This window comes from Myxocyprinus asiaticus, chromosome 1 (genome assembly GCF_019703515.2).
Source record: "Myxocyprinus asiaticus isolate MX2 ecotype Aquarium Trade chromosome 1, UBuf_Myxa_2, whole genome shotgun sequence".
Taxonomy (NCBI): Eukaryota; Metazoa; Chordata; class Actinopteri; order Cypriniformes; family Catostomidae; genus Myxocyprinus; species Myxocyprinus asiaticus.
The window spans coordinates 14468276-14494523 of NC_059344.1; the positions used below are offsets into that span (position 1 = coordinate 14468276).

Sequence of the window (26248 nt, forward strand, 5' to 3'; positions counted from 1 at the left end):
TGTGTGTTGGCAGAAACTAGTTACCATTTTGAAAGAGGAGCAAATTAACAACCCTCTATGGACACGTTGGAGAAGAATTGCCATTAGCTAGTACATTTTTGGGTCACACTTTATATTAGGTGGCCTTAACTACTATGTACTAACAGTAAATACATAACAAGACTATGTATTTACTGTGTAACTAGAATGCTATTCTGATGCTGGTTGGTGCTGTTTTGGTGGCACGAGGGGGACCTACACAATATTAAGCACGTGGTTTTAATGTTGTGGCTGATCGGTGTGTGTATATATATATATGTGTGTGTGTGTGTGTGTGTGTGTGTGTGTGTGTGTGTGTGTGTGTGTGTGTGTGTGTGTGGGTTTAATTATGTATAATTCTCTCTCTATATATATGAAACAAGAGGATAAGGGAATTACTGCAAGGGGTGTAACAAGTCACAATTGTAGAGTAGCAATGCGTAAAACAACATTTGGACAGTCATCATTCTAGTAAAAGGTATACAGTTATGGATTAAATTGCCAATAGAAATTAAAAGACAAACAGAGTGGAAATTGTTCAGTAGAACTATAAAAAACTGGCTTACACAAAATCAGTTTTGTGAACATTGATGTATGCAGCCTCTATATTGTATATTACATCTTTTATATATCTTTTTTGCTTTGCTAAAAGCCTAACCAGGGACAGGTGCTGCAAATTAGCTAGAAGCCTATGTACAGAGCATCTGCTGCTTAAATGTACTGTATGTAGCAATGTTATTCTGTATTGTCCCTGTCAGATAAACAAATAAATAAATAAAAATTAGTTATATATATATATATATATGATTTCATGCAATGTAGTATGTAGGATTGTACATTTTATTTTCATATTTTGCTTTTGATACTTTTAATCACATTTTAGCTTGTGTACAAATGTACAAATTTCACAATATATCAATTCATATGATGTTATGAAATTGAATTTTTAATAATGATACAAGCTGTTGGAAGCTGGTTGGAACCTAATAATGAAAATAGAATTAGTAATTATATTATAAAAATAACAATGTAAGTGCTACTAAATCAAAACTACTATTAAAAATATATATTTTACCAAACCCTTGCATAGATGCGGCACAAGCCAATTTGTTAAATTATTTAATATTTAGTGTTCTCTGAAGTTAAAATATTTCACACTGTGTGATTGTGCCTTTGTATATTTGTGTATTTACACATTTATTACAATTACTACATTACTACATTTTGTAACATGTTTGTTTATATGCACTTGTGCAATTCACATTGAGTTTATATTGATTTGTATAACAATGCTAAATTGGTACTTTCTCTCAAGGAGAAGTGTTTACGGTTGAATGAGCGCAGCGCACATTAACGAGAGAGAAGTTGTGCCATTGTTTCTCCCTCATCTGTGCAATGTATGATTAGAAATAATGTTTCGTTTTATCTTTTTGATCAACAACTGTCTTTAAATAACAGAAAGGATATTAAAAGAGACATTAAAGGAAAATGGGGTGCCTGGGTCTACTCTTTGATACAAAATACACAGAATGAAGCAAAAGGAAACTTTTACTTGTATAATGGGTATGACTTGCTTGGACAAATATTTATTGTACAAGTTCTCAAATTCAAATCTACGAGCTTTCGAGTTTTGCAACACTTTTACCTTCTAACAGACATCCTACAGGCACGGAACTGGTCTGTAGGCTTGCTTTAAAACAGAGAATGTTGTGAAAACAGTCCGTGGAAAAGTTTAACCAAAGTCAGAGTTGACGTCGTTAAATGAAATGTCAATGGCATTTCATGGCTGAACAAAAGCGATGGTGACAGCATGACCATGAAAGATCTGGACCCACTGCAGCCAAATAAGTTCAATTTCCATCAGGGCGTGCACTCACAAGACACAACACGCTGTAAAAGACGAGGCTTAATCCAGCTTCTTAGTCGCCAGCTTCTTATTCATTAAACGGATCGCGCCGCTCAAGTTCTTCGCCACTACACAACTCAATCTCTGGCGAGTAAAATCTGAATATTTACTTGCCAGTGGCTAATAAAATAATGTTTTAGTCACGTAGCATGAAATATGGTCGCATATGCAAGTGATTCACTTGCAATATAGAGGGCTGATTAACCACAAGTTACTCCAGGGGTTTCTCCCTGTAATAAGTATACTTTTAATCGCCAAGCTAAAAAATTCACTTAGTAAACTAACCATGACCAGCATCAAGTTTGTGAATACCTTCAGCTCTCCAATCTACTGTACACCTTTATCATTTTCCTGTAAATCAAGTCTGGTTGGTCAGGTAACCTTACCGCACCTCTGGTGCTCTTTTAGCTAAACAGACCGTAGCCCTGGGTCTGTGTGGGTCTTTTGTGTGTGTGAAAGGGCTTTAGTGTGTGAATAGGGTCGAGGTGGGTGAATAGGGCTAACTGTGTCTCTCCATCTGTCTATCAGAAAGGGCTCTCATTACTCCTCGGCTTCCTGAAATGATCCATATTTCAAAGTCACATCGTCCCGCGTTGATGTGTGAATGCACAGGTCTTCATTTTCTTTTCCGCGAGGCCTTTTATACCTGCCAAGAGAGAAGAAAAGGAGCGAGAGAGGGGAACATATGGGCTCGGAGAGGGAGCACACTTGCTCTTTGTTAACATACACACATACGCACACATGTTCTCTCCGGCACGGCTAGACATTCATCTACCGCTCGTGCTCTTGAACTTTTCTTTATGTTGCATGGCGCGGTATGTTTGCCCTCCTGGAGAAACATTAATTACTGTTGTTATAGTTTGAAAATCTGTGTTCTCGTGAACATTTTTAACCTCTGTGTGTTTTTGCCTCGACACCTCAACTGTGGAGCTCATGAGTGAATCTCACGAAACCTGTATCTAGGTCATATATCACCCCAAAATCAAAATGTATATTTTGCTTAAAGAAAATTAAGCTTATTTTAGGATTATTAAGATTTTTTGCTTTGTCATTTTTTAATGACAACTAAGCAAGTTTAACACTACAATCCTCATTACAGTAATGCAAAAAAGTCTCGTTCTCATTATATGTGGGAGAAATAATATATCATTTAAATTGTAAACTATTTATACATTATGATAGTAATGTTTAATAGTCTAATTTAATAGTCTAATATATAATAGTCTGTATTTTTGTGTGTATTACAGCATTTTGCAATTAATACAGTTTTCGTAAAAAATCACAGTATTACAAAAATTATTATCTAACAAGCGTCACCATTGAAAATAGTGGGAATTACGTGGCATTATATCCAATAGATCGATAATCGTAGAATTTGCAAAGGTATACATGTTGTTATCGTTCATCACGCCACATGGTAAGCGCATTCTGTCTGAAAAATGGAGGTGGAAGGGTGAGTGGCTTCAGGTGAGACACATGAAAAATGGACAGAGTTTTTCAGTCACTGAAATTTTTTTGGTGGGCCGCAGAAGCAAATTCAATGACATTCATCTTGCGTTCTAAATATTCTTCTCATCTGACACGTGTAGCTGTGTTTCACGTGATTGTTGCGCATGCTCTGGAGCATGTTAGTGTGCGCAAGTCCAGCAGGCTTCCTGTTTGTTCTCCAAAGACAGGAGAGCGCGGAGCGTCATCGCTCGAGCTTTTTTTACCTTAAAGCACTATGGAGGAAGTCAAACATCTAAAATGGCTAGACAGCCCGACATTCTAACCACCACTGATGAGGAAAACAGCTAAAACAATGTGTCATGCGGCAACAATTATGTCATGCAGGTTTTTTAATCTACACATCATCACCCTTAAAAAAATTCTGTTCGAATGATGTTAGATGTTAGGAAACAAACCATGTTTGCCTTCAGATATTCAAATATTCTCTACAGAGATGACGTAAAGGAATATTCCGGGTTCTGTACAAGTTAAGTTCAATCGACAGCATTTGTGGCATAATGTTGATTACCGTAAAAGGGAATATCGACTCGTCCATCCTTTTCTTTAAAAAAGCAAAAATCTAAGTTACGGTGTGGCACTTACAGTGGAAGTGAATGGGGCCAATTTTTGTGGGGTTTAAAAGCAGAAATGAGAAGCTTATAATTTATAAAAGCACTTACATCAATACTTCTATTAAAACTCATGTATTATTTGAGCTGTTAAGTTGTTTAAATGATATTTTTTACAGTTGTTTAAGGGTTTTACGGTTTGTTGACATTACATCGTCATGGCAATGAAGTTGTAAAATTGGCTATAACTTTACACAGAAAAGTTTAGAATATAAAATCATGTTTACACGCATATTGTTTATATCTTGTGGCTGTACTTTTTAAATAGTGAGTTTTTAACTTAATGGATTGGCCTTATTCACTTCCATTGTAAGTGCCTCACTGTAACCCAGATTTTTTTTTTTTTTTTTTTAAGAAAAGGTGGGGCAAGTCTCTTGTTACAGTAATTTTTCAACTTTAAGTATAAATAAATAATAGTACTTGAGTTGATTAAAAATGAATTATTCAACTTCGCTACAGTTATATTTCACCACAATTACAAAGTACAAAAAAATGCATAATATTTCAGAATTTTTGGGAAGAAGAAAGTTATAAGCGCTGAATCCGTTTATAAACTAAAATGGAAGCCCACGGGGCACAGCAGCTCTCATAAACTGCCGCCGGTGTCCTCTCTTCTCTAGCTTCTTCAAGACTTTCTGCCCTGTCACTATACAAGAACTGTAATACTGTGATTTTTCATATTTCATTTTATTCTGGAAAGGAGCTGTTCATTCAGGCACAAGGGAACCGTCTGAACACGTTTAACCTCTGATCAAACTGCACTTGTTTTTAAGGTAGGCAATGTTTTAACTGTGTCAAACATTAACACAATGTAGTTTGACATATATGTGGGGATATTTGTTTACTTGTTATATGTCTAAAACAAACTTTTAAATACCTTCGAAAGATACAGTGCTAGTAGTGTCGGAAATTAATGGAGACTCTAAAAAATGCAATCGAAATAGACAAAAATATGCCAGAAATTCAAAATATGGGGGTAAAAAATGCCCACGCAATGAGTTCCCGTGCTTTATTAATAATATCCGATATAGTTACAATTACATACATTGCGATCTTCTTTTGACTTTTCACTGAACATCATTTTTTTTCCCCCGTCCTGTTCCTCGCACCATCCCACGCACAGACGGTCTGCTTCTATCAATCCGCATCAGTTCAGTATTGTACTCCCATGCTGTACTGTACTTCCCTGCCCTGTGCTGCTGTTTATCTGTCTGAAAAGCCTCGCCCGCTAGAGTCCAAATGTGCGCAAGGGATGGATGTTATATAAAGAAGGTATGAGAAATCACAAAACATATTGTAACCAAATGCTACAATTTACTTAATAATAATATCTCAATATGTTAAATAACCATAATGTTAATTAAGACTTTATTATTACAACTGTAATACAATAATACATATACAGAACAGCCACTTTTAGTGTTTGAATCAATCATATTTCTCACTGAACACTGTGAAATGTTTATTTTTGCCTTATTGTATTCAGTTGGCATGTAGGAGTCGATAACAGTTTGCTTAATAATCTCATTCCATATCTGGATCAATTTCCTTCTCTATGATATTGCATTATATTCGTTTTGTACAGTATGTTAACTTAATAGCCGAAATACTTGAATGAGAATAAATACATGAATGATAATAAACCTGAAATTAGGAATGTTTTTCAGTCACAATGCACATTGTGTAGTTTAGAGACGATTTAGAGACATTTAGAATGTTACAAATGGCTATTTCTATTTAAATTAATGTTGTATTCTTAACATCTTCTGTTTGTCAAAGAATCCTCTTGCAGCAATGCAGGACTTTGGCATTTAGAAGCTGCTAGTTTAGGACCTGTGAGGAGTCTGTTTCTCAAACTAGAGACTGTGATTTACTTTTCTTTTTGTTGTGCATCTGGCTGTCCACTTCCCTCTCTATCCTGGTTAGATATTCTTTTTTCAAAACAGTAATGCATGGATTAGCCTTCATCTCTCTTCATCAAAACAATAGACTTTAGGAGAGTATAGAATTTCAGGAGAAATGTGAATTTAATGCATCCTTGGTGAAAGGAAGTTTCTTTCAAGAACAAAAAAGTATTTGTGTACTAAAAGCGTTCTAGAAGTGTATATACTATATATATAATATAATTTTCATAAAGTAACTTGTAACATAATTACTTGAGTAGTAGTTTTTCGGCAAACTACTTATTTACTATTACTTGAGTCCAAATATTTCTTAGTACTTCTAATTGTACTCAACTGAATTATTTCTTCAGTAGCAGTACTTAAGAAAAGAAAATCAGTACTCTTTCCACCACTGCATGTGAGTGACAGCGAGAGGCAAGAGTATGAATTATCGACATGTTGAAGTCCTTTGCAGCTGCATACCAAATCTTAAAGTATAACTAAACAGTGCTAGTCAGTAGAAGAGCGCAGCCCGGACAAACCCTTCACACATCCACTGCTCATCACGAGCCGCTCCATGCATGATACACACCAGGTTCAGCAGCATTGCAGTGGAGGGTCTCGTGAGTAAACGCGTCTACTCAGGTACAGAATCCCTCAGCTTTGACTTCTTAGTGTGTGTGTGAGACACACATGCACCGGAACGCCCCGTTCCCGCAGAGAGTGCTGAATATTTCACTGGCGCACCGTGGCCTTTGATGCCTGCTTTAATCCTTCATGGCGCGCTGCAGGAGAGACTCTCGGGGGACGCGCGCGTGTGTGTGTGTGTGTGTGTGTGTGTGTGTGTGTGTGTGTGTGTCAGATGTGTTTTAATGAGCCATATTTTTTCTGTGAAGACTACAGTTGGGTCATGCCTGATTCAGTTTTTTTCTTTCACCCCTTCCGGAAAGCTGCAACCAGTATTTTGTGAGTCAAAAATTGCGTGTGTGTTTTCTCTTGTTTTTTTCTCCGTTCCTGTGCAGCACTCTTCGTGTTTACATTCCCTTCCCCCCTTTTTTGTTTCACAGCATCCAAAATGTTAAAACAGTTTTCATGACATGCAAAACTAATTTTACACATTTACATCTGTTGAAGTGTGCAATTTTTGCATCACCAAATGGAATTCCAAAAAAAAAATTGTTTTCAAACAGGTTCAACATGCAGTGACATACAGTATACTACTTACTGCATATGAGACACATGTTAAAACCAGGTGTAAATGTTGGTCTCTGTGATCATTGTAGATCAGATCACCAGAGTTGGAAATGAATGCCATACTATAAACACTATAAACAGTCAAAAAACCAACAGACCGGACTTCTTTGTTGTTCACTTATATATTCAAAGATTTACATTTAAATTCATAGTAGACACTTTCTTAGCATGGATGGATAAAACAGAACTGTCCATGACCAATGTGAGTGCTCTTGGCTGGTAATACATGGTGGTGGGAGTAGGAATTCTCGTCAGTGGAACATACACATTTGATAACATACAGTATATCGCTGCTGACATCTGCTCATGCACTCATACAAAGCTCCATTCATTTGTAATCGCCAGTTACCTTGTGATTCCCACCCCTAGTGTCAACATTTGTTTAGTAGCAAGTGTGCTTGGTGCTTAGCAGTGCAGGTTTTCACGTGAACACGCAAAAGTAACTTAAATATGCAAAAACATACAAGATTTAGAATCAAAACATATGAAGCAAAGCTAAAGGGTAAAAAAAATAATAAACATTACCGAAAATATTTAACATTAACAATTCCATCAGGTATATACTAGGGATTGGTAGTTGAAAACAGTTTCTGTTTGTAGAACAGCTTCACAACAGGCGGGAAGGAGAACACAAGGAAGCAGGTTTTTCCTGGCTCAGGTAGGACTTTTAATAGGCCACTTCAGTGCTTTACAACTTCACAAACTCATCAGCTTCACAGGCACGTAGGCATTTAACACATCAGCTTCATAATCACGTAGTCACTTGAACACATCAGCTTCATAAACATAACAGGTTAAACGTAACAGCTTCAGCTTCAGGAGCACCGTGGCCTTCTTTGTGCCAGACTCTCTCAACCTCTCTGCTGGTGGTGTGGCTGCTTATATGCCACTCTCCCCATGCTCACTGGAATTAGAGACAGGTGTTACACATAATCTAGCTCAGGTGTAAGCACCCTTACTGCTTTCTCTCTCTCCGGACGGACGCTTGACCATGCCCCCGCTGCCACACTGTTAAACCAGTGGTTCTCAACTTTTTGGACTCTGAAGCCCCCCATTGCCCAAGAATATATTTGAAGGCTCCCTCCCCCCAGAAACTAGTAGTATTATTAGATTAAAATAATAAATCACATTAAATTTGTTATTCCAGAAGTTTCAGGAACTGTTTTCTGTTTGTTAAAGTGTTTTGACCAGCCTGACACAGCAACATTGGCTCAACCAATGCTGTGAGTTTGGCAGGGGTCTATCTTTTTATTTCGACCAATGGCAGACATAGGGACTATTCAGGAAAGCTCTTTGAAAACAATAATATTTTTTTCCAATTCTGTTTGGTGGCGCAAAAATGACACTCCAGCTTTAACATCCATACATCAAATATGAAGAAATACGCCAACATCAAGTACATAAAATACGCCTGATCTGTGTCTGGTGGGCATGACTCTTAACCAGCCTAATTATACAGGGCTTCCTTAAAGTGTCATGAAAATCGCTTACTAACATTGTCTATGTAAAGTTACCCAGTATTTTAACTCTTTCGTATGATGTAAAGGATACAAACTTTTGCACGATGTAAAGGATAAAAAAATAGAGCTGACATGACTTTGAGTTTTTGATTTTCATTATTGTCTTCTATTTTTGAACAAGCCTTCGTGTAATCCTTTTAATGATCAGACGCGCGGCACGATGGAATATGAGTGCCATCTAAACAGAATAGCTTCCACTACTGTAATTACACAGCTGCTTCATGTTTGGAGCGCGACAGTGGCCGGCCAACAAACATGCTCACTTCGGTGCGGTTATAGGGTGTGGTCTATTCTGATGACTGATTTAGATCTTATCCTGTCCATGATCTGGCACCCGGAGAATAAGCGATGAAATCAGCGCTCTGTCTAACAGCCTCCAGCATAAACGGCCTGTTTGGAGCACGAGTAGCAGAACTGCAGCCAAGAAACGTCTTGTGCCAGTCTGTTTTATGGACTGTGGTCCATTCTGACCAGTGATTTCGATGTCATCATGGTGTTTAGTGTAAAAGTCCACTCTCATGTGTGTTCCGCAAGTGCTGTTGATGATTTGCGCCTGCCTGGAACAGCTGTTACATCCATAAGTTTGAATTCTCCACTGTAATGTGAGCTTATGCATGAGGCAGTGCTGTGATTGGATAGGAGCCTTCTCATGAATATTATGGTTAAACGCTCAGAATCTACTGACGTACATGTGTACTGTCTTACTAAACATAACTCAGAGTTTACAAATATACCTAATTTTTGTGACTTCTTCAACTTTCATTTTGAAACTAGAAGAACAACCTTCAATGATGTGCAACCTATACATATCTGTTAACATCTTAAAAAATTTGTTTTGGGGTTTAATGCCCCTTTAACACAGACTAGTTGTTGAAACAACCCCCCAACGAGTCGTTTTTTAGTTTTGAGGATGCCGTTGAACATCCCTGTTTTTTACAATAAAATTATGTTACCTGGCCTGCTCTTTCCCTGAGGACATCACCTCTCTTCCCCATGGTTAAGCTTCTATCCTTCTCCACCCTCATTGTCTTCCAGGACCCCTATAAACACAGTGTCTTCCTTGCCCTCTGCCCACCTCCATCCGTTATAATCTGGAACAGGTCATTATCAGTGTCACAGCTTCGTCCCAAACAGAGACAAACCCCCTTTTACCGTCCCCTGTCTCCTCCCCTAAGTTAACCTGAGAATGGCCTTGGACAGAGGGGTCATTTATCAAAGGTCGATGCATTGGTTATTAATGCAGCAGGGACCCAAGGTACTTTATAAACTGGAGATGAGCACTTTGAAACAGGGCATTAAATGTGTTGAGATAGATAAATATATTGTCCTTTGGCAGTTGGGGCTGCCCACCTTGGGACAAATAAAACTCCTATTAACATCCAACCTCTCATTGCTTTTGACAGGCATATCAATTAGGTTCCTCTTTAGGTGACCTCTGTGTTGCTGTGACAGTGAGGTGAGGGAGCAGATGAATAGAGCAGTCACTGTATTCTCTCCAGGGAGTTGATCGTGCCGCTCTGTGCTGTATCACTGTCTCAGGATGACATGTCTTTCACTTCGCCGCTCTTATTTTTCTACCTCTGCCTCTAGTTTATAATCTTTTTAATATTACTCTCCCTACTTTTCCTCCTTACATCCTTCCTCTCTTTCTTTTCCTCTTCCTTCCTTCCTTACATATACTCTTCCTTGCTTATTATTTCCTCTTCATGCTGGCCATCATTACTTTAACTCTTTCTTTCCTTCTTCCTTTCTTCTTTGCCTTTTTCCTTCTCTCTTCCTTTCTTTTCCTAGTACTTCCTTCCCTCCTTTCCTCATCCTTCCTTTCTCCTGTCTACTGTACCTTCCTTTCTGTCTTTTCTTACTTCCTTCTTCCAGCATTTGTCTCACTCGTTAGTTGTTCATCTTATTATCTCTTTCTCACACATTGATCTTTTTCTAGCTCTCCAATGCTACCATTAGTCCCCTCTGTATACTCTTCTATTGTTCATCATCTTTCTAAAGCAGGGTAATGGTGCCTCAGATGTATGTCTTTTCAGTTTCACCAAATATCTGATCCTATCTCAGTCCTCCACATGGCCAAACAAAAGGCACGCTAACCAGCATGTATCGTGTGAATACACGCACCCCTATTCACTTCCAGGGCTCTTGAACTCAGATTCTGTGAATAATATCAGATTATCTGCATCATCTTACCAGAGGAAAGATAATTTCACCCCTTGCCTGAACTCTAGCCTTTCATAACGAGCTGTAATCCACAACACGAGCTTGCTGTTCTGCATGCTCTCATACACCAGAGTCCAAATATTATGCCTGAAGTTCATTGAAGCACAGAGAAATAAGAGTTCACCACTTACCATTGACAAAACACACAGCTCTTTTCCCGTGCTGGTGGCACACAGAGTTTAAATAGTGCTGTTGCTCAGTGCATGACAGGGTCAGACCTCAAACCAACATGGAGTTTTTAATAGCGTAACCGGTTCAGGGTCAGAGCTCAAGTTGAGTGTGGGTGGACTGTTTGTGTTTATAAGCTCTGTGGACTTTCCTTTGTAAGGGTGGAGGAGGTAAACACTCATGAACATTGTGATTTGCTCTCTCTCGCTGCAGCGTGGTTCAGATGAGCAGTGTGCATTGAGAGTTTAATGTTATCTCCCACCCTCTCACTCTCGGTTTGTTTTGACTATTACATTGGCGGGCCTCTGACCTTTGCATTGCTCAGTGTGTAATGTCCTGCTGTCTGACAGCTGGAGCTAGTAATACACCGTATTCTCTACACACATGAACAGAGAACTGTACGTAGGAAGGGGACAGATTGGACAGCATGATCTTACTCAATGTGGATCACATAGAATCTCATGTCCAGGTCTCATTTCACCCTAAAATATAAAAATATGTATAAATTATAATAATTATAAATTATTAAAAAAAAAATTAAAGTTGGGTTATAAACAGGACTGACAACCGCATTCAAAAAGCGAACTGACACCCTAAGCATTTTCAGAAAACCTTTGCTGTGTGAATGTAACCACACTGGACAACTAATTATTTGTCACATCATACAATGCGAGAGGCTCTCTCACACTCTTTTAGATCCAGTCACTGTCTGTCTTCCACCAGAGAGTGGTGTGGGCACGACCCAAGTAATACTCTCTACTCTACTATTGAAGTCTCTGTCAGTTAACTGATGTGTAACGGATGGACTCGCGCCTCCATTGGACTTTTTTATGAAATTGAGATGTGACTTTCAGATGTTATAAAAGTCGCTACATTTGATATGTACTTTAGTCACTGTGACTATGGTTACAGATGCTACTCACAGCTATTGCGAGAAAAAATAAGGGATTGACTTCGGGTTATTTATTCATATAGACAGTTTTCCAGATGCTACTGTAAGCTGTTGTATAATCGGGACAATTCAAGACTCGCACCTGTTAGTAAATGTGGTTTTCAATTGCCAATGAGAAGCGTAGTGTTAAAGAATAAGGAGTGTGCAGGAAGTGACCTCATGAGGTGTTAAGCGAGTACAGCTTCTTTGTGGAGGAAGTGATGCTGGTGTGCGTGTAGCTTAATGGGATGGTGTCACAAGTCAGAACTTAGCAATGTTTCTACACTGTAAAAAAATGTTTTGTCAGGTAACGTACAAAATTTGCTTAGTGTGGTATCATGCGGTTACTCAGATCAAATATTATTTCGTATGAATGAATCAACCTGAATACATTAGGTTACACCAATAAAACACATTTCTAAGAGTTAAATCAAGTAGAAATAGGTAGCTTTTTAGAGTGCACACTGTGATGGTATGATGTTAGCTGCATTTGCTTTTAGGAAATGTCATTAAATTATATTTCTTTATCCTTGAGGAGGAATTAAGTGTCATGTTTACATCAAAGAAAGTGTCAAACTTTGGCAGTTGCTTCTGAATCTGTCATGAACCTCAGATTTGCTCATGTTTTCAAGTGTTTCTATAGTTGATATACCCCTCATTTTTTTTTAGTTCAATAAATTTTTTTGGGTCAAAGCAACACTAAGCCAACATGTTACACCTTAGCTCTGTCTGGATCCTTTAAAAACTGCCCATGAGTTTCTATGAGTTTTTTACATTGTCCAGATGGTGGACCAGCAAGAGTACTATCTTATCTTGTGCGTCGGTGTTGCCGGACCACATTCCGTCCTCCCTCATAACACACACAAGCACACATACTCATACCTCTGTACAGTATAAGAAGACCTGTGTGCATGGGTCCATAGAGGAAACAAGCTTTCCCTCATATGACTGGGATGTCATTAATCTTTATGGAGGTTAACAAATGCACTCGCATAGGAGGTGTTTTTCATTCACAGTCACTAACAATGGGGCCATTGTGCAATGATCTCCCAATGTACATGCTTCAACATTCCAGCCATGTACAATACAGCATGAATGAACATTATGTTTTCTTGACAATATATTAATTTGAGAAGATTATTTGAAACATGCTCAGGTAATACTTTGGATATACTTTAGATTTTTATTTCATTTGTCTTTGTTCCTTGGTCTGTTCTTGTGGTTTGTCTTTTTCTCGTTTTTAAAAGACAATATTGCAGGATTTTTTTTTTAAGAAAGCTCCATTTTGCACAGTGTCTGTGACAAACTGCTGCCGCAGCACAGAATGGCCTGGTTCGCTATGAGTTATGTCAAGTCAGAGCTGTTTAAGAGTTCTACTTCCCCCTAGACATATTCCTGCTTATCCTCACTGCAAGGATGTAACCCAATACAGCCTTGTCAGCTTAACATACTCATTTTGCTACACATTTTTTGACAATTAATTATAAATCTGTTCACCTCACTGCAGAGTTCAGTTCCTTGTTAAAGAAACAACAACTTAAGACCTCTGCAAAGTTCCTTTCCCACTTCTTTTTTCTTTTTTTACTGAGCGAGAATTGAATGACTGCAGGAAATGTTTATACGTGTCTGGACTCACCTCTGCCCGGCTACCGTTCGATAGTCATTCGTCGCTGTCGCTGTAGCAGTCCCTCACTGTATCAAACTCTATTGACGTTTCTGAGCTCAGATTTCCCCCCTGGTCAAATTCAATACACAATCGCAGCAGCAAAGTGAGTCAAAAATAGCACCCAAAACCTTTCTGTCTCTCTCTCTCCCTATCTAAATCAGCATGAACCTGAATTAATGTGGGATTGTGCATTTATTAAAGGAATAGTTCACCCAAAAATGAACATTTTGTCATTATTTACTATTATTTACATTATTTTCCTTCAAAACGCTCTATATGGCTCTTCTCTATATAATGGCAATTCATGTGAACTAGTGCCATGTCTTTCAAGCTCAAAAAACACCATAAAAGCACCATAAAAATAGTTAATATCACTTGTATATTCCAACTCTTGGAATTCTTATTCAAACTCAATCAATGATAGCTGTTTGTAAAGAACAGATCAATTTTTTTATTCACTGTTAGTCACTAATAATCTTATCTCTAACTCTAAAAAACTCTAAAATATCATATGCAATTGTTTTCAGATTAAAAAATGGGGTCTCAGTGCATCAAGCCAGGTTTAATGTCATTAAACAGTTTTAATATGCGGGATGGCGATTTTGATTTGAGAGCTGTAGTGGAGGGGAAGATTTTCCTTACATTTTGGACTGATCCTAACACAGAGCTCTCTTATGGATTCAGAAGACTCAGAATAGATAGTGTGTCACATGGATTACATTTACGATACTGTTCCTTTAAAGGGGTCATGACATAAAGAGTCAAATTTAAAGGTCGATTTATACTTCTGCGTCGGACCAACGCATTATCTAAGGTGGTTATGTCGTAGCCTGCGCTGTAGTCTGACGTGCCCCTCTTCAAACGACGCAGACACACTAAGGCAGAACTATAAATGTTAACCAGAGCGTTGGCCACTACGCGAAGCCTACGCCCTAGGTTCGACGCAGAAGTATAAATCGGCCTTAAGAGTTCATTGTACTATAAAAACATACTGTAATTTTCAGAACTCAAATCTTCCTCCTCGCTGCAAAAAGAGCATTTATTGAAACCAAGGTGCCAAAACGACTCGTTATCTACTTCCTCCACATTGTGATGTCACGCTGTAGAAGACATTTGCATCTGACCGCCTCCACAACAAAACATTAATGCCTGCTTTACCTTATCACATCCGTAGCCCCGCCCAGTAGCGGTGAGCAGTGAGATGGCTAGGAGAGAGGAGTTCAGTCAAGAGCAGAGAGCCAATCAGAACAGTGGGCGTTTACTGTCAAGTCTTAAAGGAGAGGCACCACCAAAACCGATTTTGTCCCCATGTTTCTGACTGAGGGTCAAAATGATGGTGGAAAATGATCATGTTTTACAAATATTTGAATTATTTTTTTTTTTTTTTTTTTTTTTTTTGGCAAAAACTTTACTAATATTATAAGTGAACTTCAAGGAACATATTAAAATAATAAAAAAAAGGCATGTCATGACCCCTTTAACTTGCATTTAATGCATGTGCAGCACTACTGGGCTTTAAAAGCTTTTAATCACAAAACATGCCATGCATTGACTGTAATTTTCTGTAAAGAGTGCAGACTTCCTTTTCTGGTGATTTCCACATACAGTCATTATTGTTTTTCACCAGACCTGGGACAAATGGACCCTCAGTTTATCATCACTATCAGACCTTCAGTTTGACACATTCACAGATAAATGAAAACACACACACATCCCCACCAAAAAGCTCAAGCTCATTTTTCACATTATTTAATTTGGGCGTCATATCAACATTAACCCCGAGGCTTTATTTGAGCTATCAATCCACAGAAGTCGTAAGAGGAGACTATTTGTTCTCTCAGAGGGCTGCATCTCCTTTAGCATTTGCATATATCATGGCAGCCTTCAGTGAAGCCCTCCTCATTTCACACTTTGGAGCTTCCTCTTGGGAAGGACGGGGGGAAGAAGATCACTTTGACAGGTTGAGATTGTTTCTCCACATCTGCCGTCTGCTGTCATTTTAAAAGGGGCGTGTACATCTCTAACTGGCCATGTGGATGGGTGCTCGCTTGGCTGCGCGCCTATTAATGTTTTTTTTCTGTCTCCCCTCAGGACACCGTGGTTTAATGGCTGGGGTTTTAACCTGCCCAGGGGACAGTCCCTGCTTGATAAGTGGAACCTCATTCCAGAGGGCGTTGATATTCTCATGACCCATGGGCCGCCCCTCGGTGAGTTCAATTAACCAATCCAAATGGACTTCCATCCAGTTATGCAAATTCTCATGAATACATTAAATGGCATTTGTATTTAGACAGTTGATAAGCTTGTGAAGAAGTCTGTCATATGAAGTTATGAATAAATGAATAAGTGTCATTTTTGCATATACAGTGGGGTCCGAAAGTCTGAGATCACTTTGAAAATCTTGGATTCAGCATCTAATTTAAACGTGGAAATAAAACCGAATGTTTTAAGATTTTGAAACATTTAAAACAAGGAAAAGATGCATATTTTCAATTTAGCACTATTTTTTAGTTTACATATCAGATGTAACCAAATCTGTGACCATGTTAAATCTGTAACGTTGTTACAATGTTAATCTTTAACAATGACATTGTACAATAGGTCAGATTTCCGTGCTTCCATAGAAGCACACAAAATGCGCTTTGGATCAAATAATGCTGGGGTAACACTGAACTTTCCAATTCAACTTTTCAGCTAAATTATTATGCTGATAATAGAATTCATAATATATTTTTTTATTATTATTATTTAAAAAAATTAAATGCATTTTTAATATTGGTCTCTGATTTTTGAACCCCACTGAATTAAAAAAAAAAAAATCTTCCAAGATGTTGTTTGAGTGACTGTCTTGTTTTTTAAGCTGTGGCTGATTTGTGGAAAAACTCTGTACAGCTTAGACTTTGCGAACTGCAAATGATTGGACATGTGTAACAAAGTGAGAGCTATTGTTCAACCTAGATCAAAAACTGTGATTTACAGAAAGTGTGTGTGTTTGCAGGTTTTAGGGACTGGGTACCGAAGGAGCTACAGAGAGTTGGGTGTGTTGAGCTGTTAAACACAGTACAGAGGAGAGTTCGGCCCAAACTCCACGTGTACGGGGGAATACATGAAGGTACATGACCGTATAAAGATCACTAATACTCATTAGCTCTTGAATATTGTGTAATATGCAATTATTACATGATACAAATCAGTACACTTGAAGTGTGAAGAATTGCAGAATTATCCATATTTAAAGGAATGTTCTGGGTTCAATACAAGTAAAGCTCAATCGACAGCATTTGTGGCATAATATTGATTACTCCAAAAATGTATTTTGTCTTGTTCCTCGTTTGTTTAAATAAAGCAAAAATCTGGGTTACAGTGAGGCACTTAGAGTACAATGGATGTGAAAGGGGGGGCCAATCTTTGAAAATTAAATTACTCAGTTTCAAAAGGATAGCCACAAGACATAAACAATATGCATGTAAACATGACTTTAGTGCGATGAAATCATTTACTAACCTTTTCTGTGTAAAGTTATAGACAATTTTATGACTTTGTTGCCATGACGATGTAGTGTCAACAAATCCTAAAACCCTAAAATGACAATTTAAACAACTTTACAGCTCAAATAACACATCAGTTTTAACAGAAGGATTAAAGTAAGTGCTTTTAAAATTATAAGCTTCACATTTCTGTCTTTAAACCTTCCAAAAATGGGCCACATTGTGGCAACCTTCTAATAATGCAAGTAAATCACTTGCATGTTGGACCAAATTTCACACTATGTGACTAAAAATGTCTGTGATTAGCCACTGTCTGGTAAATGTTCATATTTCACTCGCCAGTGATTGAGTAGTGTAGTGGTGAAGAAGTTATTAGCACTGATATCCTTTCACTGCGTGTTGAGAGTAAAAGTTTGGTTTGACTCGTTCTGTGTGTCCAAAGACGAGATATGTGCAATCCATATATCAGTGAATAATGTCTCTTTTTAATACCATTTCTGTTCTTTACAGTCAGTTGTTCATTAAAAACAACCAAAAATAAACATTTTATTCTAATCACTCATGGATGTGGTAAAGAAACTGTGCACTGTGCACGTCCTCTCTCGTTTTTTGCTCTCACTGGCTGATACTGATAGTCAGTACCAATTTAGCACGTGTTCTACATATCAATGTAAATACTTGTAAATAGTACAAATTATGCATGTAAACTATATAAATATATATATATATATATATAACATAATAGATGCAATTTTAAGACATTTATTGATGGAACAGACTGAATTTGAACATTGTTTAAAAATAAAAAATGTGGGGGCCTGGGTAGCTCAGCAAGTAAAGACGCTGACTACCACACCTGGAGTCACAAGTTCGAATCCAGGGCATGCTGAGTGACTCTAGTCAGGCTTCCTAAGCAACCAATTGGCCCGGTTGCTAGGGTGGGAAGAGTCACATTGGGTTAACCTCCTCGTGGTCGCTATAATGTGGTTCTCGCTCTCAGTGGGGCACGTGGTGAGTTGTGCGTGGATGACGCAGAGCATAGCGTGAGCCTGCACGCGCGCTGGGTCTCCGCCATAATGCGCTCAACAAGCCACGTGATAAGATGTGCGGATTGACGGTCTCAGACACAGAGGCAGCTGAGATTTGTCCTAGGCCACCCAGATAGATTCACTACGCCACCATGAGGACTTAGAGCGCACTGGGAATTGAGCATGACAAATTGGGGAGAAAAAGGGGAGAAATAAAAATAAATAAATAAATAAAAAATGTGAAAACTAATCAAATAATTTGTAAAATAACATTTTCAAATTGTACCTAGAAGGGTCTCATAGAAGGTTAGAAGGTCCCTTTATAATTAGAGCATTAGCTGTGAGAGAATTTCTTTCTTATGTTAGCGAAAATGGACACTGTAACAGAAATATATCCATATGAATTAAATAGAAATCGGAATGAAATTGAATCGAGAGCTTGTGAATCAGAACAGAATCGAATTGGGAAATCTGTATCAATACCCAGCCCTACTCTCTATTAAACTATGAATAAAAAGCCTAAAATAAAAAAGGAAAAACATGGTATTATGACTGCCGTCATTAAATGAGCCCAAAAGTATAACGGCAATAGAGCTTTTAGGCAAAGACAACAGGTCAGTAAAGATGAAAAATATGCTTTTTCAATAGTTCTTTATGTTGAGAATAGTAACGTACACTGGACTATACACAACCGAAGTGGCTACTTCTTTCCCTCAGTGAATCAGATTTCCTTGAGTCGGACTACTCAGTTTTACTCGTCTATCAGAAAAGCATTCGACAAGTCAAGGGTGTTATATTACTGTATGTAAATGATGACTAACAATTGTTTCTGGCAAGTCAAGCGCTGCATTGACGGAAAGTGTGTTAGTGGAGAGAATGTCTGTGCAGCTGAACACACATATCTGCATTGCCAGATTCATGCTGCTTGAGTTGTCATAAACAGTACAAAAAACAGTCATGTCTCTCGTTCATAGCTTCTGTCAACCACTGGAGGACACTTGATTAGTTTCAAGGTGGTTCCCAAGAATTTTTCCCTATATGTGAACATTTCAACTGATCTCACTAGCACAGGACCCTTATAACATGCTTTGTGAACACAGAGTGCTCCAGGTTCACTTTCGCGAAAATTTCAAATATGTTTGCCCACTACAGTTTACGACACAAAACTACTGAAATGCAGTTACACTAGGACACAGTTTGTAAACAGAGAATTTTTTTCTCCTGCTGTCATCTATAAGTCATCTTTAACAAGTCAATACAGACCAAACATGTCAACTAGTGGCAGAACTAATCAACTTGTCAGTCCAGCTTCTAGTCAGAATAGCATTGGCATGCTCAGTACAAGCAATCTGACAACGAGTTTACAGTTTATGCACAAGGTTTGAAGTTTGGCTGCAAGTTGTTCCCAGGATTCAACCAAAGTGTGCAGATGTGAGGCATGGAGTGATCTGCCTTTCAGCTAATCCAGAGACTGTTCACAAGATGTTTTAGATTCCCTCTCTCTACCTCTAGTATTGTGGGGGGGTTTTAATTAAACATGTTTAAAAAAGCAGAAAGTTCTTTCAGCCCAGGGACTAATTAGAACAAGTGCTCCACTCGAGGAACGCCTTGTACTGTTTATTGTGTTTACTGAATATTTTGGTATGCACAGACACTTTTAAACCCACTGTAGCCAGTGTTTGATTCACAATAAGGTCATGGTAAATAGCAAATTCATAATTAAATTTTTTAGGAAAATTCTAAATGTTAGGCTGAAAGAAAGTTTTTTTTTGTTTTGTTTTTTTGTTTTTTCTGCACTTATTTTTTAATACAGACGTTCTTTTGAATTTGCTCCCAATGGCACATGTTTGAGGGCTGAGTGGAGTCTGAATATGTGTTTAATATGAGCAACCCTGTTTTTTTGTGTTTTTGTGCTCAAAAAAATGTATATGATAGAGGGCTGTATAGTGTGACAGTTTTGGTCGCATTTGCAATAAAAATAAAATGTGAGGACCTCTTTTTAAACCAATTTCATGTATTCAAATACAATACGTTTAATTTCTTGCACTTGGACAATAGAGGTATACCGATATATCGGTTTTACCGATTAATCGTGCCGATAGTTGCTTTTTGGAACTATCAGCAAAAAAAAAAGCAGATTGTTGCCAATATTTATTATTATTATTATTATTATTATTATTATTATTCCTCCGTGTTCCTCTGTGGCCAGCACTGGATGATTCTACAGTAAGAATAGCTTGACTCTACAGTTTAACAGCAGCCTTTAGAGGTGAAAAACATCTCATGGGAATTCGCTGTATCTAAATCTTTCAGCATTGACAATATTCATCCTTATTTTATCCTCACTTCATTGCATATTTTATTTTGATTAGCTCAGTCAAGTGTTTTCAATTGAGGCGAGGACATGTAAAGAACAATGCAACTTTATAGAAACATGCCATGTTGGCACATACATTGTGTCTCCAACTTCATATATTGTGAGTATTAATAAACCGTATTCCTCATTAAACTTAATCTGGTGAAATATATACATACATAAAACCATTCATCTGGTGGATAAATTGGCTATAAATAGTTTATTTGGTAAATACTTTATTATATTGCATTGTAACTGAGCCAAGTCTCTGTCATTTCAAAATAAGAGTCCCTTGTGTGTTTTAGGCTGCACACAAAAAAAGAGAACGGTAAAAACTGTTTGCCTTCAAAGTTTGTGAGCATCTAGTTGCTTGATTTCCTGAGAACAAGTTTAAAGAGTTGTGTGCTTTTGACTCGGAAACACTGTATTCAGCATGTTTCTGAGATTCAGAGAAGCACCGTAGTAGGATGCACCATAGTGCAAAGCAGACATGAGCCGCCTCCCAACCCACTCCACAAAAAATTTAGCTAAATGCTTTGAAGTTATAAAAAGATGAAAATGTTTTAATAATAAAGTTTAACTTTCAAATGGTAGGCCTATTATCTAATTCTACTATAAATTACTATATATTTTACAGAATTAGGGTGACATTAAACAAACAAATTCATACTGAACAAAAGATTCTAAATTAAGAATGACATTAAATAAAACTAATTAAACACTTTTATATAGGGATGCACCGATACGATACTGGTATCGGAATTGGGTCAGATACCACGCTCGTACTTGTACTCGTACTTGTAAAAATGCTCCGATACCAAAAACCCACTGATCATCTGATTCAGCGCCGTCCATGCACCCTCACGGCCCGGCCTCGCCCTCGTCCTCATCACAAATGTGAGTACTTGTGAATGTATGGAGCCGGTGTTGTGCTGACATAGAGACACAAACTGCTCATACCTTTAGAGAGCCTTGGCTCATGCACAGAAAACACTATTATGCCGGGTTTACACATCCTCCGTGAGCGGGGCGTGAGCAGCACGTTTTCGTTTCTGCGCCCATATTAACAGATGACACCATTTACACTGCAAGCATGAGTCATGAGGTGACGCATCCCAGACTCGGTAGTGAGCGGATAGTTTCGGCATTGAGCCTATTTTTGCCACGCAGCTCACGTTGAGTTCAGCGGCTTTGGGTGCAGTACAACACTAAAATAATCATGAGATTATTGAAAAGACACAAAAGCAAATCAAAATGATTCAAACCGAACCTATAGACAGTACACTACAATTTATATGTCTGCATGCAAGTAAACTCAATAAAATAACTTAATAAAGGAAAGAATTAATAACCTTTTGCCATTCTGTGTATATTGGTGTACAGTATAGACACAACATTAACCAATCACAACCAAGTGTGCTGATAATGATGAAGTGCACATGACTGCCCGCTGTTGTCCTTGAAGCAGCAATAACCTCAGCTTATTATAACCTTATTAAAGAAAAAATTTGGCGTAGGACCCCATAGATAACTTTATTTTCTGCGCAGAGGCGCTGCTGTTTCTGGCGGAAGAGACGCGGTCGATGTAAATGTGAACCGCCCCGCTCATGCCACACTCACGGAGGATGTGTGAACCCAGCGTTATGAGCATCACATGCTCTGTTTGTAGCAGATGACAGCAGGCAGAGCGCTAATTCGCTTTTTAGCACGAGTCATATACAGAATACATATTTATTTATTTATATAGTAGCCTTTTGCGGTTTAATAATTACTGTGATTCACATAGTGACCTGCTTTTCCAGATTGGGAAGCTGCCATCATCACATCAGAGCTCCTTGGTCTAACAACACAGAAACACTTCAAAATAAAAGCTCAATTTAAATGAAAAAAGTATGACAGAAATAGATCACTACTATATAGTTATGTAATATTCACTGTTATACTACTACTAATAATAAATCAATAGTAACTGTATTATATTTAAGCAATATCTCACATCTGTGATGCTCTATTATGCAGCACTTTATCTGACAAAAATAACTCCAGTGTTGTGTTTAGGATTGTAGGCTGTGAGGTTCTGTATATAAGCAATTCATCTGATAAAAAATAATACAATATTATGTTGAAAATTAATTGTTATATTTTCATTGGATTAAAGTTTTTATTTATTTATTTATTTAAACACAATTTTGATGATAAAATTGAAATAAACTGCTGATATTGAGGTATCGGACTCGGTATCAGCGAGTACTAAAAAAAACAAGTATCGGTACTCGTACTCATCTAAAAAAAAAAATGGTATCGGAACATCCCTACTTTTATATAAATTGAGTTGTAAATATAGTAATAAACAGCTGCAATTACCTAAATATTATGCTTCAAAAAAGAAGGCGCAATGACTTCTATGTATAGACTCATGTGAAATGGGGAATTATTTATTTGTACTACTTCATTTACATGAACCGTCCTAACAAACCAATTCACTAAAATGAATTGGACTTCCCAAAGCTACTAATAAGTGTATTGGAGTGGATTTTGGAGTGCACAATACAGTGTGACAAAAAGCAATGTAGTGTTTTGTCATGTTACACTACTCATAGAATATAAGTAGAATACACGAAAAGTAGATAGTTGCGTTGCGCGTACCTTTTTGTATGGTCATGTCTTGCTTCCCTGGGTGTGGCATGTCACTGATGACCTCTTAAACAAAATAGGTGGTGTAATTATGATTTTTTTTTATTTATTTTTTTTTGTGCTCCAAAAATGAAATAAGAGTGACATATGACATAAGAGTGTTGACTCCTCCCCTTTTCTTCCCCTATAGGTTACGGCATTATGACAGATGGGTACACAACGTTCATCAACGCCTCTACCTGTACAGTCAGCTTTCAGCCCACCAACCCTCCCATCGTGTTCGACCTCCCAAATCCCTCTAGCTCTTGAGAAGCGTTTGAACGTCACCATCCTCCTTTTCTTTCTTAATGTTTCTAACAATCCTTTGAAAATAGTTGAATGTTTCTTTCAAAATTGTCAGTCTTTGGCTTAAAAGTTCAGTGAAAGTTTATGATGGTGGGTGGGATGGTGGGGATTGGTTGGGGTGTTATGTTTAGAAGTGGTGAATAATCTTATGAAAAGATCTGATTAAATCTGTAAGATAATAAGCTTTGTGAATTTGTAAAATTGTCTCTTTTTGGTCAATATTTGAAGTATGTTGGTATGGGATGCCATTGTTCATTTGTATATTCTTTTTTTTTCTCCTGGATAATTAAGCTTTCTTTTAGCTGTCAGGGAAAATGCCTTAAACTAGCTTTAAGTTCCCCAACTGAAGCCCCTTCTTTCTGCTAGCAAAGAGAAAGCCTCATATTTATTGTTTTTATCCAAAACTGAGGGGATTATTGTTTTCAAAGTACTCTTTCTTACAAGCACAGGGAAGACATGGATGCATTTTAACTCGTGTATATTCTAGAGCACCTCATTCTGCAAAGAAATTGGAAAATGTCTTAAAATATTAGTATATCTATATGTATGTGTGTACGCTGTAAAATCTCGAACTAAAATTGTGTTCATTCTAAGCCTCTTGAAGAATGTCATTGTGATGATTTATATTTGCATAAAGCACACATGCTCTTTTTTTTTGTTGTTGTTGTTCTCATGAAATGTTCCTTTAAAGTTCATTCAGTGTTGCCTACTTCACGACATATTGTTCCATAAAATAAGCAAGTACTCAACTTGAAATTATTTTAACGTACAATCTAAAAGGTTGTTTTCTTCTTCAAACCTGTCTAAACCAGGTGTACTTGTCGTTTAAGATCTTGCATATGATAGATTTCTTCTTCCTTTTTTTTTTTTTTTTTTTTTTTTTTTTTGATTTTGCACTGTGTAAATGCAGTCTTGCTAGCACAAAAAAAAAAAAAAAAACATTGCCAATATTGTTTCAACTCTTGCCACTGTAAATGAAGATCAGCTTTTCTTTCATTAACAGTTCCAGGCTTGTTCCTGGAAAAGTTTAGATCATTCTTTTTTTTTTTTTTTCTTCAGGTTTCTTTGTGATATATTTAGCTGCCTTTATATGCAAATAAAATTGCAAGATTTTTACTTCAAAATGTTTTGTTCATTTTGTCTCAGTTATGGTCATGTTGCATGCTATTCAACATGTAAAGTCTTAACCCTATTAAACAGTGCATATCATATTTGTTGGATGCAATGTACTAGATTTCTACTGCCTCCTGGTGAAAGTATCTGTGCTCTTCTGGAAGTAGAAGACCTTGTATTATCACATTTAAAATGTGATGTACAGGTGTTTTTGCTGTGAAATCTTTGCTGATTTTGATAAAGAAAAAGTAACAATAATGTTTATATTGTTGCTGATATTTTAAGATGAGTATTTGCTGATTAGAAGCAACTTGTGCTTGGTTAAAATTTCATATATTATTTTATAGAAAAATCACATTGAAATGCATGCATCAAATACAACAGTCTTTTGAGATTCATCTTTCAATCATTAATATATTCAATTCATGCCCACCACAATAAAAAAAAAACACAGAGGTTTGAAAATACTGGCATATAATATTATAAGACATTTTGAAAGTGGGAACTGATACTTTTATATATGTACATTTATATGGATATGGATGTATTTTATATACAATGAAAGGAAGTTGCCATAGCAAAACTACCTAACATATGGTGTCTCTGATAAGAAAATGGAGCTCATTTGTGCCCATATGCCCAAGAACACTTACCTCTTTTTATTTCATTAAGCACAGGCAGATTTTATCTAAAGGAAAGTCAACCTACTTTTTCAGATATCATTGTGAGATCAGAATACTTCACAATGTGGTTGCCAAAATACTTCTTTGTTTGACAATCGAACACCTGCAAAGCTAACAGGAGTGCTGTCATTTTTGTTCTTTATGCATAATTTTCTGATCGATGGGCAATGGAACAACTTTTTGGCAGTAACTAGGAATATCCAACATCAGACTTTAAAGGAACTCAGCATTATTCCAACTAATAAGTACAAAATTTCAAAAGATGTTTCACTTCCTCCATGTAGTCATCTTCTGAAAGGACAGGCAGTGAATGCAAGTCCACCACATGTGCAGTAACCTCTTTGTAATCCAGTTTGAGTTCAACACACACATACATGTAAGCCATAGTACTCTTAAGAGAAAGAAAACCAGCAGTGCTCTGGCCTTGGGGTCAAAGTGGGATCTTTTTATTATTATTATGCATTGATCTGAATCCTTCCAAGGCCAAAAAATGTGAGAATATACACTTTCTTCTGCTCCGCACACACTTATTCAGCCTTATTCATCCAGCTCACCAGCAGTCACATCAAAGGCATCAAACCAATTAACACTTCCCCCAAATGAGAGCATGAAATATAGCCCCAGACCAGCTCGCTGACATAATCCACAATAATCATAATAGCATAACCCTGTGATCTGGCACTGATACTGTTGTGTACTCAAAACCCATTTATAGAAGCTCCTACAAAATCTGAGCTTTTAACAGACAACACTAATATGCAACTACATTTTAACTTTTTTTTTTTTTTTTTTACTAAAACAAATAAGCCCTGTGCAAAACTCTCCATCACGATGCACCTCCAAGTCTTTATGATCTTCTGGTCCTCGGGTCACTCCTTCAGTTTAAGCCTATGGAATGTTTGCCCCTGTTTAATC

At 37.4% G+C, this 26248-nt stretch overlaps 1 protein-coding gene across 1 annotated transcript in view; it reads left to right on the forward strand.

Annotated features, from left to right (window-relative positions):
• LOC127444890 (metallophosphoesterase MPPED2-like) overlaps positions 1-24618 on the forward strand; it is an 87291-nt gene extending 62673 nt beyond the window's left edge. The window contains exons 5-7 of the mRNA XM_051704516.1: positions 15778-15893; positions 16685-16798; positions 23383-24618. Of these exons, the coding sequence (XP_051560476.1) occupies positions 15778-15893; positions 16685-16798; positions 23383-23501 (349 nt within the window). The 3' untranslated portion in view covers positions 23502-24618. The remainder of the gene's footprint in view (positions 1-15777; positions 15894-16684; positions 16799-23382) is intronic.
• The last annotated feature ends 1630 nt before the right edge of the window (positions 24619-26248 follow it).